The 18,722-nt window shown below is 40.3% G+C and overlaps 2 protein-coding genes across 7 annotated transcripts in view; both read left to right on the top strand.

The window, feature by feature from the left end:
• LOC113109177 (NACHT, LRR and PYD domains-containing protein 3-like) overlaps positions 1–18,722 on the top strand; it is a 1,077,877-nt gene that overhangs the window by 708,310 nt on the left and 350,845 nt on the right. The gene's annotated exons all lie outside the window — the stretch shown is intronic.
• Positions 1–18,722, top strand: part of LOC113109221 (NACHT, LRR and PYD domains-containing protein 12-like) — a 41,625-nt gene that overhangs the window by 3,548 nt on the left and 19,355 nt on the right. The window contains exons 4-5 of the mRNA XM_026272890.1: positions 5,955–6,050; positions 6,152–7,954. Coding sequence (XP_026128675.1) covers positions 5,955–6,050; positions 6,152–7,954 — 1,899 coding nt within the window. The remainder of the gene's footprint in view (positions 1–5,954; positions 6,051–6,151; positions 7,955–18,722) is intronic.

Here is an 18,722-nt window from a genome sequence, read left to right as displayed (position 1 = left end):
AAGGGATCTCATTCTAATATTGCTGCCCCTTAATCTGAAAATTTCCACCCATGGCACCAACATTGTGTTTTTGCAAGCAACAACAGTGTACCAGTTCTAAGGCAGCTGCTTTCTGTCTGTGTGTTATATCAGAAGTTTAAACTTTCCAAACCTATAAGACCTCCGTTCATCTTCCGAACACAGTTTAAGATATTTTAATTTATTCCGAGAGCTCGAAGTCCCTCCATTTGAAAATGTATGTACGGTATACGGTCCATGTCCAAAAAGGTAATAAAGACATCTTCAGAGTGTGACATCAGAGCGTCCATTAGAATTTGAAGTATCAAATACATTTTGGTCCAAAAATAACAAAAATGATGTAACATGGTATAAGGCTAGTTAGGTATGCAGGAGCTAAACCATTTAGGGCCTTGTACGCAAGTAATAATAATTTGTAACCGATACGGAACTTAATAGGTAGCCAGTGCAGAGACTGTATAATTGGGGTAATATGATTATATTCTCTTGACCTGGTAAGGACTCTAGCTGATGCATTTTGGATTTTTTTTTTAGCTTGTTTATTGAAGATGCAGGACAACCACCTAGAAGGGCTTTACAATATTCCAGTCTAGAGGTCATGAATGCACGAATTAGCTTTTCTGCATTTGTAGCTTGGCAATGTTTCTAAGATGGAAGAATGCAGATTTTGTAACATGGGAAATATGGTTTTCAAAAGATAAGTTGCGGTCTAATATAACACCCAGATTTTTGACTGTAGAGGAAGTAACAGTATATCTATCTAGTTGCAAATTGTAATCTACAAGATTCTATGTACGTTTTTTGGTCCAATAATTAATATTTGGTCCAATAATTAATATTAATATTGGTCATCCACTCTTTTAAATTTTTAACACACTTTGTTGGCTTAGATAATTTAGAAGTTTCATCTGGTCTTATTGAGATATATAGCTGAGTATCATCAGCATAACAGTGGAAACTAATCCCGTATTTTCTCATGATATTACCAAGGGGCAACATGTACAGTATATTGAAATTAGAGGACCTAGGATGGATCCTTGTGGCACTCCATATTTCACTGCTGATAAATGAGATGACTCCACATTTAAATAAACAAAAGGGTAGCGATCAGACAGGTAGGATCTAAAACATCTTAGAGCCTGTCCCTGAATACCTGTATAGTTTTGTAATCTATCTATGAGTATGTCATGATCTATTGTGTCAAACGCAGCACAAGATCAAGTAAAATTAGCAATGAGATGCAGCCTTGATCTGATGCAAGAAGCAGCTCATTTTTAATTTTAACAAGTGCAGTTTCTTTGCTATGGTGGGGCCTGATACCTGACTGAAAATCTTCAAACCGATAATTATTATTTTTTTATTTCTCAAGCATGCCCCGTTGCAACTGGCACCCCAGCCCGTGGCAGAGGCATCAGTTGACACCACAACATGTCTGGACACAGGTTCTAGGGGAATGGCAGCCCTTAAAATGAGAGGTCCAACCATGAGGTGAAGGTTTGGAGGCAGGCTGGGGGGATGGTCCAGCTCTATTGTGCCCCTTTTGCCAGCAGGGTCGTGACCTCTTCATGCATGACAGGAGCATCCTTGCCCGCCATCGTCGTGCGAACACCTGGAAACCTGGGGGGAATGCTAGGTGAACTGAATCGTGTAGCTGAGCCTGATCATTAGGATGAGCCAGCAGGATGCCCTGGGGAGCTCTAGCCAGGCTCCCAGAAATCGATCCAGTAGGGGGAAGGGAACTACAGGCATGCCCACGGTGGGGCAGCAAAGTGGAACAGACACCCCTGGCATGGGAGGCATAGCATCCCTTAGCGGGGCGGAGTGAGAGCACTCGTCTGACTCCAAGTGGCAAAGAGAGCTTGAGCCGGCCCTGCATGGAAACTGGCAAAGGAAGAGGGGAACAAAAGCGGCCAGGAAGCACGTTACCAACTGTTGTTCGTGGCCTCTTGGGACCCAGAGGTAGAGGAAACAACTCTTTTAGTGAAGGTTTGGGTACCACTGGCCAGTGGCGGAACAAAAAGAAAATGAGAAAAAAGGATTCTCCCCCGGCCCTCCTCCGGTGGAAGGAGTGGTCCTGCTACCATCTCCTGACGAGCTGATGTCCCCAACTCCGAGTCGCCCATCTCAGGAACGCCACTTGGTAGGTTAAGGATCAGAGATGGGCTGCTTCGCCCTTCTGTGGCCATCTCCTCACTGCGGCCAGGGTGAAGGCTGAGGCAGCTGTGCTGGTGGCAGTGCCTGGGAAATCAGGGAGTTGAGGAGCTGAGTCCGATCAGACTCCCCAGGTTCAGCCATTGGTTGTGCTCCTGGACCACCAAAGTGGACCACTGTAACCTTCGTCGCCCGGAGAGTGAGGTCGGAAGCGGCAGAAGCGGCCTGACCCGCAGCTCTGTAAGCCTTGGCCACAAGCGTGGATGACAACTTGCAGGCCTTGGAGGGAAGCTTGGGACCACCAGAACCATGCCGAGGTGCTCTGAGGACACAGTTGCATCACAACAAAGCGCTCCACTGGGGGAATCCCAACATACCCCTTGGCCGCTCTGCCATCGAAGGCATTGAAGGCGAAGTAAGCACCAGAATGGTTTCGGGCTGTTAAAGGTGCCTTCCATTAACTGGTCACTTCCTGGTGCACTTCTGGAAAGAAAGGAACCAGCAGGGGCTGCTGGCGATCAACACGTGCAGCCCCCAGGAACCAATCAGCCTGCCTTGAGCGCTCAGGACAGGGTGGAGGATTTCACTCAAGCCCGATGCTCTCAGCTGCCCGGGAAAGCACTGCTGTCAGCTCGGGATTGGACTCTGGCAATGATGGCACTCCAAAGGAAGGCAATGCAGCCCAATCCTCATTTCCAGAGGACTCAAGTTTGTAAGGGGGGGTGTGGCCCGAGGAGGTTTGCTCTCCAAGGAAGCCTCCCACGGTAACCCTCAGATCCCCCTGGTCACCAGCCGAAGTAGCCCTAAGATAATTAAGTCTCGATCTTAAGGCCAAGATGGTCATGTCCCCACAATGAGAACGCATCCACAAACGCAGTCTCCGTGTCATGACACGTGACACATCGATAGTGGCTGTCCCGAGGAGCGATATATCTGAATGTATAGAATGAAAAACTTACCCAACCCAGGGACACTTTAGCTTCAGATGATCTTGATTTCTCAGGTGTGTTTCCTGTAGAAAAACCACATCAGCATTCAACCTTTTCAAATGGGAGAATATTTTTGATCTTTTGATGGGGTTACCCATTCCTTTAATATTCCAAGTAAGAAGTCTTAAATTAGCCATTTACCTCACTATAAACCACTAGCTTGACTACATCAGACTTCATACTTCTGCTCAATTTCAGTTCGCTTCTGTACTCCGTCTGAGACAGCAAACTATCTCTCAGATTTCCTATTTCCTATCTCCCAGGCTGAGAGCCGTGACGTAAACGCTAAGCGCCGAATTTAGGATTGTAGTTTAGGTTAGGGAAATCGAACATGGGACTTCTATGCGCTCTGTTGTGGAGAATATTCCCGGCATTTGCCAACTGAAGCCCGAACTAGAAGAGTGATTGTTTCACATTTTGAATGGAGGTGATGTTGTGGCCCTACTTCAGAGTCCCGACAGGTTGTGAGAAAAGTTAAATTTATCAACTGTTACCAATTGTCAGTGAGAAACTGGCAAGGCCAAAGTCCGGCACAATGATAATTGTGATTGTGAACTGCCATGTTCCCTCCGGTATTTTGCTCGATGGTTTTGTTTTTGCAGCATACCTGTTTACAGTGGAGCCGGCGAATAACACACGTAATAACCAAACGTTATGTGATTTGGCTTATGGGTACACCAATGATTTTAAACTTCAGACAAGCATCCCCCGCAAGAAAGTAAATGCTTGTCAATTATGCCCTTCCAGACTCTGTCTACGAAGCAAAAGCGAAGTAGCAGAGTTTGGTATTACCAGGCTAATAAACCACACCACTTGGGGGGAACATGTGTAAATGCACCTCCTGTAAAGAAAATAAAAATAAAAAATCAGGCCAGAAAATACAAATAACAACCAGAACACCCACCTAACATCCCCATGATGTGAACTCGTGTTGACTCCAACTGGAGCAATATCATAGTTACTGCTAATGATTAGAAACTCTTAGACAAAAGCTTGAGACCTGCAGAATATACCGTTTGAGTAATATTAATAATGAAAATGCAAAAATATTAATATTAAATCAGAAAGCCTGCTTTAACCAATAACACCACACTTACAGTATATTACAGATAAAATAGGAACACCGTTTGAGTTCTTATAACATTAAACAAATTTTGGATTTGTGCCTGTGTAGGACACTCTAACAGTCTCCGAGAGTATGTAAACCAAACCACACTCCATTTGTTAAGTCCAGTGACTAATGACTAAGGCATATTGCTAAGATGAATGTGCTTCCTCATTATACCCCAGCCCTACTGCCATTGTCCAAAAGATCTGCGCAAACTCACCCACCTCACTCCCCTTTTGACGGAGGGTGATTAGGTTCAGGAACCTCCCCCTCCGCTCCTCAATGCTGGCTGGGGAGCGGGAAAAAAAAAATCCCACACTGCTGGATCTGGGCATGATGAGATCCAATTGCAGTGTTTTAATGGGGTAATCAAAAATCTAAATCCTAAAACAGGCTAGAGGTCAATAACAAGGAAATCAGTCCAAAAAAAAGAAACATGAAAGAACACGAGAAAGATGAGTGACGGAAACAGACCGGTTTATATAGACAGGTGAGAACGATGAAAGTGGAGACAGCTGAGTGCAATTAACTTCTCCTTTTAACATGCTTTCCTAAAAGCACATATTGCATAAAGCAAAATGGTATATCAAGTAATATTGTTATATATCAAATCATCTTTATACAATTATTGGTATATAAAAATAAAACCCTGAAACCCTGATTGGTGAGTTGAAAAAAAAAATCTCATTATTTTTGCCTTTCATGTGTACTCATTGCCTCTTAAAAACTAATTGCAAATGTTAATGCAAAGCGTAAAGTAAATAATACTTAAATTTGAATGAATCTGAACGAATTGCGTTGATGGGTTGCTCTTGCTTCGATCTTGGGATGCATGCGCGCTCTTCCAGGACAAATGCTTTTACAAGGAGTTCCATCCTTCATGATGCCATGAAGAGCCACAACCAAAAAAAAATAATAATTTTAAAAAAATTGTAAGAAACCCGGAAGAGTGTATTTGTCACAGAAATACTCTGTTGTACTCCCAAATCATTTTTTAAAAACTTTGTTAAAGCGTTGGATTATCATGCGAAACATGGACTGTGTAAATAACTCAACAAGAAACATCCTTGGACTCCCCCTTGACATATATGTGTCCCTGGAGCAAAAATGAGTCGCTGGGGTATATCTTTAGCAATAGCCATTAAAAAAAAAAAAAACATTGTATAGGTCAAAATTATAGAATTTTTCTTTTTTTTTTTATTCTAGAAATCATTAGGATATTAAGTATGTCAATATGTTCCATGAAGATATTTTGTAAATTTCCTACTGTAAATATATCAAAACTTAATGTTTGTTTAGTAATTTACATTGCTAAGAATTCATTTGGACAACTTTTCTCAGTATTTAAAGTTGTTGTTTTTTTTGTTTGTGTTTTTGTTTTTTGCACCCTCATTTTTCAGATGTTGAAATAGTTGTATATTCCAAATATTGTCCAATCCTTATAAACCATACATCAATGGAAAGCTTATTTATACAGCTTTCCAATGATTTATAAATCTCAGTTTCAAAAAATGGACACTTAAGATGTTACACAGAGATGCATGTGTGAAAACTCTCTATTTAACATCTTTTGTAATAAAAAAAAAGTAAATGATCATGAATTGCACTTTAAAGTGATTTGTTTGAAAGTGATTTGTTGTACTTTGGTAGATATGGTAATTTAGAGGATTCACTTTAGTCTCTCTCAGTTATAGATCAGAAGGAGAGTCCAGCTGTGTGTCTATGAGGAGTGATGCATCTGTTCCATTAGATTATATGGGTGAAGAGACCGAAACTGATCTCAGGTGATCTCGGTGATCTACATTTTTGTAAAAAAAAAAAATTCATTAGGATACAGAATAAATAAGCTTATTTTATTTATTAATGTTGTATTTTAATTTTATAGGCATGAAGTCCTCGACAGGTTTAGATCAAATCTGCTGAAGAAGTTTGAGCGTCTGTATGAGGGAACAGCGACGCAGAGAAACCCAACACTCCTGAATGAGATCTACACAGAGCTCTACATCACAGAGAGTGAGAGTGGAGAGATCAGTAATGAGCATGAGGTGAGACAGATTGAGACACAATCCAGGAGAGCAGCAACAGAGGACACAGCCATCAAATGCAGTGACATCTTTAGACCTTTACCTGGACAAGACAAAGCCATAAGAACTGTGCTGACAAAGGGAGTCGCTGGCATTGGAAAAACAGTCTCTGTGCAGAAGTTGATCCTGGACTGGGCTGAAGGGAAAGAGAATCAGGACGTCCAGCTCATATTTCCACTTCCTTTCAGAGAAATCAACCTGATGAAGGATAAAACACTCAGTCTTTCAGATCTTCTTCATGTCTTTCTCCCGGAAACTAAAGAAATTAAAATATCCAGTGATGAATATAAAGTGTTGTTCATCTTTGATGGTCTGGATGAGTGTCGTCTGTCTCTGGATTTTAAGAGTAAAGTGAAACTGTGTAATATCTCTGAATCAGCCTCAGTGGACGAGCTGCTGATGAACCTCATTGTGGGGAATCTGCTTCCCTCTGCTCTCATCTGGATCACCTCCAGACCAGCAGCAGCTGATCTCGTCCCGTCTGAGTGTGTCCATCGAGTGACAGAGGTACGAGGCTTCACTGAGCCACAGAAGGAGGAATACTTCAGGAAGAGAATCAGTGATCAGAGTCTGGCCGATAGGATCATCTCACACCTGAAGTCATCAAGGAGCCTCTACATCATGTGCCACATCCCAGTGTTCTGCTGGATCTCAGCTGCTGTTCTGGAGAAGATGTTGAGTCGAGCAGAGAGTGGAGAGATTCCCAAGACTCTCACTCAGATGTACACACACTTCCTGATCCTTCAGACCAACATCAAACATGAGAAGGAATATGAGAAGAAGCTGACAGATGAAGACATGATCCTCAAACTGGGGAAAGTGGCTTTTGAGCAGCTTGTGAAAGGCAACCTGATCTTCTATGAGGAAGACCTGAGAGAGTGTGGCATTGATGTGAGAGAAGCATCTGTGTACTCAGGATTGTGCACTCAGATCTTCAGAGAGGAGTTGGGTTTGTATCAGGGGAAAGTCTTCTGCTTTGTTCATCTGAGCATTCAGGAACATTTAGCAGCTCTATATGTGCACATTTTATTTAAAAATGATAAATACAGAAATTTGCTTGAGCCCATCACCAAACAGTCTAAATTGAAGGACTGGTTTCAGCTCAATTCATCAGAACATGTTTCATTATCTGAGCTGCATCAGAGAGCTGTGGATGAGGCTTTACAGAGTAAAAATGGACATCTGGATCTTTTCCTGCGGTTCCTTCTGGGTTTGTCAGTGGAGTCTCATCAGATTCTCCTACAACAAATAATGACACTGAAAAGAAGCAGCTCTGACAGAAATGAGAAAACAGTTGAGTACATCAAGAAGAAGATCAGGACCATTGACTCTCCGGAGAAATCCATCAATCTGTTCCACTGTCTGAATGAACTGGGTGATCATTCACTAGTGGAGGAAATACAACAGTATCTGAACTCTAGAAGAATAAAGGAAGCTAAACTCTCTTCATCTCAGTGGTCAGCTGTAGCTTTTGTGTTGTTGACATCAGAAGAGGAACTGAATGAGTTTCGTCTTGATAAATTTGTTAAAAAAAAGAATGAGCCTGAAAATATGAAAGTTCTTCAGAAGCTGCTGCCTGTGATTAAAGAATCCAGATCAGTTCAGTAAGTATCATTAAGTACAATAATTTCACTGTTTAAACATTATGAAAATCAAAGTTGAAGCTCATAAATCTTAAGTTCTGCAAATGTTGTTCAGAATAATTTGTAATTTTTAAAGGGGTCATGAACTGCCTTTGTTTGTTATTTTATACTGTTTTCTGTGATCCACTGTTACGTTCTCCTCCCAGTCTAGTAACGAAGAAAAGTAAAGAAAAAGGCAAGTAACAAAGAAAAAGAGGGGTAACGTTAAAAACGTAGAATTACGTAGAGGATACGCTTCAGCCTCAGGCTTCAGAGTGAAAGCAAACACAGCTTCAAGTACTAGAAAAAGTATTAATTTCTGTTATCTGAATTGAAATGGTTAACAAAAGATGGGAATAAGTCTTCAGGAGAGAGGAGGGCCTAAAATAACAGAGAAAACCTGAGGCTAACGAAGGTTTAAGGGAGCTATCTTCCCTGTACAAAAGCAAAGATGATGATCAACAATAAAAACTTCCCTGACCTCCCTCTATAACCAAATGACAGGAGAAAAATATGAACAGAGCTAATAAGATTACATACAATACCTTTTAATTACCCACATGTAGAGAAATCAACACTAGAAAGCAAACCCTGCATTATATGAGTGGTATTGGAATATAAATCGCAGCACGTTTCAGATTAAAAAACACGACTTCTATTTCTGAAAATATCACAGTTAGGAGATTTATAATGAGACCATATATATATATATATATTTTACTAGTGGGTGCAGGACACTATAGTTAATGTAAGTGAGGACAGCAAAATAAACTGACAAATTATACCCAAAAATTCTTCATGCAGTGGACTACCAGTAAAACTGATACAAATTTGGGACCAAAAATTATTCAGACCGAGCGTCTGAGACGTTAACCTTTTGTCTTTATGCACTTCCTGATGACTGGGCAGGGTGCCAAGTTAAAGATGGTACATCTGTGCCTTTTTTTCTATGATAATGTGAAGGTATGGGTGATACTGTCAGGCTAATTGGATTAGCACCTATGCATTTGAATGACACTAAGCTGATGAAATCGGGGCCGGGGAAATTCCGGTAACGGGTTGATTCTTCTACTGCATTTTCATGCTTTGTTTAGATTGTCTGCACCTCTATGTATCCCTCCACATTGAAAGGTATAAACTCTTACTGTGCTGAACTATAGTCAGACTTGGATGACTGCAGCAACGCACAGCGAGTCCTCAATAACGAGTAACTTCTGAATGAACCTTTAAGACCAGTACAAATTTGTTATCCTCTGTGTCGTCAGAGAAGAATTAACCTGTTAGCCAGCACCCCTCAGTATGGGACTCACAGCTAAAAGTAACCTACCTAACTTAAAATTGTAACATTTCCTTACTTCAGTATGTTACACACACAATGTTTGTGTCTTTGGAAAGAAGACCATTTGGGCATTACATTCTATCAACCAAATTTTATAATGTTAAAAAATATGAAAAGTTATAGACACTGTTCCTTGAAAGTTTCTTGAAAGTTTTTATTTACCACACTGTATTTTTTTTTATTTGATATAAAAATACATGAAATCAGTCCTGGAGCAATCTAGAAAATTAATGGGTTGAAAGTCACATGTCTCGTGAGTTTTTATTTCAAACCTGAAGAGGATATCATGAAAAATGAGATTCCTGCAAATATTTTTCTGAGAATGTCTAGTTATGTATAGTATAAATATAAAAATATTTAGCAACTGTATTGAAGGCTACAAACTATTTAGTCATGAAACATACCACTGCATATTTTTCAATTATGAAACACTAGACAGAAACTTAGACATTATATAAGTGATTTATTTGAGCAATAGAAAAATATAATAAGAATAATTTGAGTAAGAAAAATAAGATAAGAAAATTAAAAAATATTTAACTTTGTATGCCAATTACAGAACATCCTGAGATTGCTAGAAATGTAGTAATTACAATGAATTACAATGCAAATAAGTGCTAATGTGCTGATGGCCAGTTATAGAGATGGTAATAATACAAATGCCCCATAAAGTCAATAAACCAATCTCTCTACTCCTATTGATGGATTTTCATGTATAGCCATGATAACCATGATTATACAGTAATACCAAGCTGATTTGCACTCAAACAGATGGTAATCATGCAGATACATTCAACATAAAAACACACTCACACATATATGAAAACTTTTGAAAAATAAAACAAATAAAGAAAAAGGCGATCGCTTCACGAGAGAGTGCCACAATTCAAATAAATTATCTTTTGTCTTTCACTTTTTTTTTGGAGGATCATCTCATTCTGTTTGTGACTCTGTATGCTGCAAAACCATGCCATTTTTTAACTACCAAGGTGCAGTTTCTGAACATGAGTTATTCCATAATGGACACAAGCACTACTGTCCCTGAAGAAATGAAACTTAAACACAATGATATTGCTTCATTGGACTAAACGTGCTCCATGAGATGTTGATACTGGGTGCAGGCTAACACGTTAATAGACAGCTGTAGGGTTTGGTTAACTAGTTTATCCTCTAAAAATATTATTATCCTCCGTTCAGGCAGGTAAGATTAGCATTAGATGCAAATATTGATTATCCTCTGTTCAGGCAGGGAAGATTAGCATCACGTGCTAATATTTGTTATCCTCTGTTCAGGCAGGGAAGATTACCATTATACAATTATATGCATTGTTCCCTTGGTAAAATCTGCATTTCAGGGGCTAAACATCACGTTATCTGTATTGGGGTCGCTTCGACCCGCGGACATGAAAAACAACCGCAGACTTGGCAACACTGGGTGGCCTTTTACTACACAGAGCCATAGTTCACAGAAAATCCACAAAAAATCAATTTCAAAATCGCAGGCGATTCTTTGTCGATTTTAAAAAAAGCAATATATATATTTTTTTTGTAGCTTGTCGGTGGACTATGGCTCTGTGTAGTAACTGCCGCTCCACCTGAACCAGTGTTGCCAAGTCCACGGTTGTTTTTCATGTCCGCGGTTTGAAGTGATCCCAATGCCAATAATGTGATTTTTAGTCCCTAAAATGCATATTTTACCAAGGCAACCCTGCCAAAACGTATATTTTAACCCCGGGATGCAATTTTTATCAGGGAACCCCCTGGAAACATGATTGGGCTAGTTTTGGACTACTTTTGAAAAGCAAGTGGGCAGGATTTGTTTTGAAAACCTGGCAACCCTGATCTGAACGCATGTGCTGGAAATGTACTTTTAATATCAGTTACACCTTTACTGATGAGATGCGCATGAAAATTGAATTCGACTTTTTACACAACCCCATTTTTGTCATAGGAAACTCAGACCAGCAAGGAGCCCAGGGAATAAATTAATGCAACAGGCTTGGGGAATGCAACTGGGGCCAAACCTGCGGTGAAGACTCCCTCATAGGCCTTCCCCATCCACTAGTCATAAACTTCACTGTTCTTTAGGTGTCACAGGAATTAAAAAAAATAGGGAAAGAAGGAAGAACAATAGCAGACTCAGATTGTGTCAAAGCAACTGTTCAGCAAAGGATCCGTTTCCTGTTGTTGTGATTTGATCTGAACAAAATAGTGTATCGGTGTGACACAACTGAACCGGAATAGCATACGTTCTAGCTGATATTCTCCAAAAGTTGTAGGTTATTCAAAAATGGCACAAGGGTGATGCAGAGGAGACAAATTGTTGAATTTTATTTATTTATTTTTTTTGCCGCACAATGTATTCTCGTAGCTTCGTATGATATCAGATGAACCACTGATGTCACATGGATTATTTTTCCAGATCTCCTTGCTACGTTTCTGGACTTGGGAACATTTCAGTTGTATTGCTGTCGTAAGGTCAGAAAACTCTCAGATTCCATCAAAAATATCTTAATTTGTGTTCCGAAGATGAACCAAGGTCTTGTGTTTGGTGAGGACATGCAGGAATGATTATCGGTTGGCTGTGAAGATATTCTGGCAAACCATACGGCCCCTCCGGAAGGGGAAGCAGTGCCCTGCCTACACTGTTTACAGTGGAGGTGGTCAACTGTTGACCTCAACTTGGGATATCGTTGGACGGTGGAAGGAATACCGACATGCCTTCCCGTGGAGGAAGCAGGGGCTGATGGGTCAGAGATGGACTTGTCCATCACCCAAGCTGAAGTCACCGAGGTAGTTAATAAGCTTCTTGGTGGCAAGACACCAGGGGTGGATGAGATCCGCCCTGAGTACCTCAAGTCCCTGGATGTTGTGGGGCTGTCTTGGCTGACACGTCTCTGCAGCAACGTGTGGTCGTCGGGGACAGTGCCTCTGAGAATGGCAGACCAGGGTGGTGGTCCCTGTTTTCAAGAAAGGGGACTGGAGGGTGTGTTCCAACTACAGAGGAATCACACTCCTCAGCCTTCCTGGGAAAGTCTATGCCAGGGTACTGGAGAGGAGAATTCGGCCGATAGTCGATCCTTGGTTTCAGGAGGAACAATGCAGTTTTCGTCCCAGTCGTGGAACACTGGACCAGCTTTATACCCTCACCAGGGTGTTGGAGGGTTCATGGGAGTTTGCCCAACTAGTCCACATGTGTTTTGTGGATCTGAACAAGGCGTTCGACCGTGTCCCTTGCAGCCTCCTGTGGGGGTAGCTCCAGGAGTATGGGGTACGGGACCTTCTGTTAAGGGCTGCCCGGTCCCTGTATGACCGGAGCAGGAGCTTGGTTTGCATTGCCGGCTGTAAGTCAGACTTGTTCCCGGTACATGTTGCACTCCAGCAGGGCTGTCCTTTATCACCGGTCCTGTTCATTGTTTTTATGGACAGGATTTCTAGGCACAGCCAGGGTTCGGAAGGTGTCCGGTTTGGGGACCATGTGATTTCGTCTCTGCTTTTTGCAGATTATGTTGTCATGTTGGCTTTATCGCGCCAGGACCTTCAGAATGCACTGGGATGGTTTGCAGCCGAGTGTGCTGCCACTCGGGAGGAGCTCAGAGTAGAGCCACTGCTCCTCCACATCGAGAGAAGCCAGCTGAGGTGGCTTGGGCATCTATTCCAGATGCCTCCTGGACGCCTTCCTGGGAAAGTGTTCTGGGCACGTCACACCGAGGGGAGGCCCCGGGGAAGACCTAGGACACACTGGAGGGACTATGTCTCTCGGCTGGCCTGGGAATGGCTCGGTATCCCCCCGGAAGAGCTAGAGGAAGTGTCTAGGGAGAGAGAAGTCTTGATGTCTCTGCTTAGACTGCTGCCCCCATGACCCAGCCTTGGATAAGCGGAAGAAGATGGATGGACTGATGAAGTGAACCTCTCAACCGCTTTTACCTTCCACTGAAGCTCACATCAGGTGCACAGAGTTAAAGACTCCATGTGTGTCAGAGAAGACAGTAGTACACACTACAAAGTGTTCAACACCTGTTATAAATGATGTGTAAATGCATGAACAAATAATTTACAAAGCTTTCTGCATCCCCTAATCTAAAGTGTAAACTATTCACCACATGTAAATGTTACATATCATTTATAGATCTTTCTTACCTATTACAAACTTGTACACAAGTCATTAATAACACTTTCTGCATCCCTTAATCTAAAGTGAAAACTATCCATCACTTGTAAATGTTACAAATCATTTGCAGAGTGATAAATAATGTATCAACTAATAACTTATAAACCATCTACTAATGATCAGTTTGATTTATTTCATGATTTCAACTTTTTTTAAGATAACTTACAACACATTTGTAAATCGTTAGCATACCACCCATTAATCATTTATGAACATATAGTTATTTTTTTGTATTATTTTTTTTTTCCCTTTATTCTACCAGGTGATGTCCCATTGAGTCAAATCTCTTACAAGGGAGCCCTGGAGCAACAGTACACAAGTTACACAGAATCACAAAAACAGACACAGCAATCAAAACTGATTTACAGTACATGTAAAACAATTTAAAATAACAAAAGGCTTATTGAAAGCATGTGCATTGTTCAAATTTCGATTTTTTTAAGTAATTGTTTAAAATTTTTAAGTGGGATAAGAACAGAAAGCTTCAAAACTTTTTTGAAGTAAATTCCAACACCAAGGAGCAGCATAACTAAAAGCAGTCTTGCCAAATTCTGTTGTTACATGTGGGATATTTAGAGCCAGAATATTAGCGGAGCGAAGATTATAAAGGTGATGATTCCTGGTCAACAAACTAGTAAAATAGCTGGGTAAATTACCATTTATTGCTTTAAAAATAAAAATGTGCCAGTGGAACCATCTACGCAGACCTAAAGAGCTAAAACCAGTTTCCAAAGACAACAGTGATGAGTATGTGACTTGGCATTAGTAATGAAATGTAATGCACCATGGTAGACTGAGTCAAGTGTGTGCAGCGTGGTAGAGGCAGCATGCATATAAATAACATCCCCATAGTCCAAGACTGGTAGGAAAGTGGCACTTATCAATTTCTTCCTAGCTTGGATAGTAAAACAGGATTTATTCCTAAAGTAAAAACCGAGCTTCACTCTCAGTTTTCTCAATAATTTTATTGAGAAATCAATATGAACCTTGAAGGTTAGCTTTTCATCAATCCACAGACCAAGATATTTATAAGATGAAACATTTTCCACACACTTCCCATCTAGTGTGGAAATGGCTAGAGCTGTTGATGCGGGTAGAGTGCAAGACTTTGAGAACTGCATCACTTTAGTTTTACCAGCGTTTAATACCAGTTTAAGTTCAATGAAGGTGGTCTGTAATAAATTAAAAGACTGTTGTAGTGATTGATAAGCTTGAGCTAAAGTGGGGGCGGAACAATATAGTACTGTATCGTCTGCATAGAGATGTATTTTGCATTTATCTGCTACAGAGGCAATGGTGTTAATGTAAATGGTGAATAAGAGCGGACCCAGGATAGACCCTTGAGGGACAACTCGACGGACCCCCAGTGGGGCAGAACTATGCCCATCGACAACTACAGTCTGTGTTCTGTTCTCAAGGTAGTTTATGAACCAGTCTACTGCCTTAGTGCCCAAGCCAATGCCCCGGAGCCTCTTAAAGAGGATACAATGATCTACTGTGTCAAAGGCCTTTGACAATTCAATAAACAGGGCAGCACAGCTCATCTTATGGTCAAGGTCACAGATGATGTCATTAAGCACCTTGGTAGCTGCAGTAATGGTGCTATGCTTGGCCCTAAAGCCTGACTGTTCCGGGCAGAGTATGTGATGATTTTGCAGGAAGCCCTTAAGTTGGGTATTTACTAAAGACTCTAGGACCTTTGCAAGCACAGACAATTTAGATATTGGGCAGTAATTATCGAGAATGGAGGGGTCCCCCCTTTCAGCAGGGGGAGCACATGGGCAGATTTCCAAACATCTGGTAAGTTATTTGAAGACAAAGACAGGTTAAAAATGTATTTAATAGGTTCCACTATGATATGTGCTGATAATTTCAGTAAACCAGGATCTAGGCCATCAGGACCAGCTGATTTCCTAGTATCAATTTCCTTAAGAGCCTTAAGCACTGCAGATGAGGGAATGAATTCAAAATCAAATCCCTCACTGACCAGAGAAGCAGGAGAATTGTGTTGGAGGGGTGAGGACACATGGCTATGTGAAACCTCTTCTGGGTATGTTTCTTTAAAAATGTCACCTGCCTTGATGAAATGGTCATCGAAAGCATTAACAATATCATTCTTGTTTGAGATCTGTTCAGTGTCTTTAACTATATACTTGGGGAGAGCAGAGTCACTGGAAGGTAGTTTCCGAGATGTTATTGTCTTCCAAAATTTAGATGGATTATTTAGGTTTGAGGACATTGATTTGAGGTAATAGTCAGATTTGCACTTTCTTACAAAGTAAGTGCACTTGTTCCCAGAGATGTATAGTAACGAAGTAGAACTACTTCACTACTGTACTTAAGTACTAAAAGGCGGTATCTGTACTTTACTAGAGTATTATTTTTTTCTCCTACTTCCACTTTTACTTCGGTACATATTTTCGCTGAGTTTAATACTTTTACTCCGATATTTTTTTATGTGCTGCATCGTTACTCGTTACAATTATAATAATGTTACGAATCATTTCATTACAAACCACTGCCAGAACTGTAGATGGCAGGTTTGATGAAGCTGGCACATCATTAAGCGAATCAAGCGAGACTGCGCGTGCTGACTGAACTGCTGTGAAGAGAGAGATGAACACCGAGCCGAGCCAGATAATGACTCGTTCACGAGTCAAGAACCGGTTGCATCATTTTTCGGATGACCAGTAACGTTAGTTCTTTCTGACAGTTCGATTCAGTAAACCAGTTGAAGAAAACAGTTCACCGATTCTTTTGCACTCGATGCAATGGCGTCATTGGCGTTAACTGCACATGGGCTCATAACATTAACACAGAATCAGTTCAGAATCAATCACCAAAAGAATCAGTTCGGTTCCAGACGCTCTGTGTGTCGGTTTGCTTCACGCTAAATCACACATGCGCAGTATCATCAGCTCCTCTGTTCACGAATCGGACGCGTCTGACAGAAACGGTTCTTGACTCGTGAACGAGTCATTATCTGGCTCGGCTCGGTGTTCATCTTCAGTTCTCTCTTCACATCAGTTCAGTCAGTGTACTGTTTGAGTCAATGAATTACTCCGGGATATTGGTTTGTTTTAACTCAGAGGGAGTGTCAGACACATTAAACAAGTTAACAGCTTAATTCATCTGTGGATTAATGCGTATTGGAGACGCAAACTGTTTAAAACGATTCAGTTCGATTTGGTGGACTGTTTCAAAAAGATCCGGTTACATTGAATGATTCGTTCGCGAACCAGATATCACAAACTGCTTTGTTTTTAACTGTCTTACAACAGACACGGAAGAGAAGACAATGCTGAATAAAGTCATAGTTTTTGCTATTTTTGGACCAAAATGTATTTTCGATGCTTCAAAAAATTCTAAATGACCCTCTGAGGTCTTAGGGGTTTGAAACAACATGAGGGTAAGTTATTAATGACATAATTTTGCAAATTGGGCTAACTAACCCTAGTAACCGTTTTTTGTTTACAAGAAGTTACAGTCAAAGGAATTTGTATAGTAGTAAAAACAATATGTTCAAACTTTTGACTACTTTCTTTAATAGCTACATAACACAATACTTCTACTTTTACTTTCAGTACTTGAGTAGTAAATTTTAAAATAGACTACTTGCAATACTTAAGTACAAAAAATGTTGAATACTTTAGTACTTCTACTTAAGTGTGGTGCTTAAAGAGCACTTCTACTTCTACTCAAGTCACTTTTTTGATAGAGCACTTGTACTTTTACTCAAGTATGGTTCTCTAGTACTTTATACATCTCTGCTTGTTCTTAAGATACCTAAAATTAGTCCAGTCAGATTGGAGGTTTGTGTTCTTTGCTAATGCCCAGGCTGCATTTCTCTCATGGATCAGAGAAGACAGTTTGTTCATCATTAACTAATAACTTATAAGTGACTTATAACTGAATTAATAAAACATAACTAAAATGTTAACTTATTACTTATTAATAATTTCTGAAAGTATAATCATGTTTTGTTAATGATTAGTTCATCATTAACTAATAATTTATAAATAAGATCAAGTCAGGCAGCCCAGTTGTCCAAGACATTAACACTTTGTCTTTATGCCCTTCCTGATAATTAGGCAGGGTCGCAAGTTAAACAGTCTTCAATAAAGAGTAACTTCTGTGTAAAATATATCCCAACGTCTCCTGCTCTTTGCTTCGATGAGGAAAAAGTTTCCTACAGCAGCATGCCTAGGAGACTACAGACTGTCATTAAGGCTAAGTGTTGCCCAACTAAGTATTAATAGTTGAGTAAATACTGTCATACTAACAGCTGTCTGAATAATTTTTGGTTTATTGAAATCCATTACATAACTTTCTATCAAAGTTATCTAACATTATCAAGCTAAATTTGTTCTGACGTAGTTTAACTTTGAGTTCTTGTCATTTTTATTGACATTTTCTTAACCAATGGTTTTCAACCTGTGGGCCACAACCTCTTAGTGGGTTTTGATATTATTGCAGGTGGGCCGCCAATTACTATTAAAAGAAATTATAATTTTGTTAATATTTGTAAGAGTCTGACTCTAGTCTTGCTTTGTCCAGTGCTCCCGTTCTCTGCCAATTTTGACTGCTCGTCTCAACACTGCTCTGCATGTTCCCTCCTGACTGCTTGCTCCGCTGACTGTCTACCTGCCGCCGAGCACTGCCTGGATCTGGTTTTCCCGTTTTACTGAAAGGTGCCAGCCTGAGTTATTTTTTGTTCATTGCCAGTTCATTCAATAAAGACAGTTAACAATCTAGCTTCTAAGTACTAAGTTATTAACCCAACAATAGTCAGGTCAGTTAATTTTTTTGAAGTGGGCCGTGCAAACATGTGTTTGGTTGTGTGGGCCACGAGTTGAAAAAGGTTGGGAACCACAGTTCTAAACTATGGTGAATAATGATAATGTGAGAAATGTTGGAGGTGTCTGAATAAATTTTGGTTAGACTGTATTTGATAAATGAAGTTAACCAACTAACCTTATACATACTCTTTTTGCTTCTGTACCCAATATTTGAAAAACTTGCAAATGCAATAAAATAACGGTATTGCTTCTCCTTATCGGCAAGTAGAAAAAAAAAATAAAATAAAGTATTGGAATCGGGCGAGTACTGGAAAAAGTGGTATTGGTGCATCCTTACTTTTTATAGTACAATGTCCTTTTATGTCAAAAGATTGAGGGAATTTTGGTTTCTTAGTTCATGACCCCTTTAAACCACTAACATTGTGCAACAAAGTGATATTA

This window comes from Carassius auratus, chromosome 9 (genome assembly GCF_003368295.1).
Source record: "Carassius auratus strain Wakin chromosome 9, ASM336829v1, whole genome shotgun sequence".
NCBI lineage: Eukaryota > Metazoa > Chordata > Actinopteri > Cypriniformes > Cyprinidae > Carassius > Carassius auratus.
The sequence above is the reverse complement of the archived record's forward strand: the minus strand, read 5'-3'. Positions and strand labels throughout refer to the sequence as shown.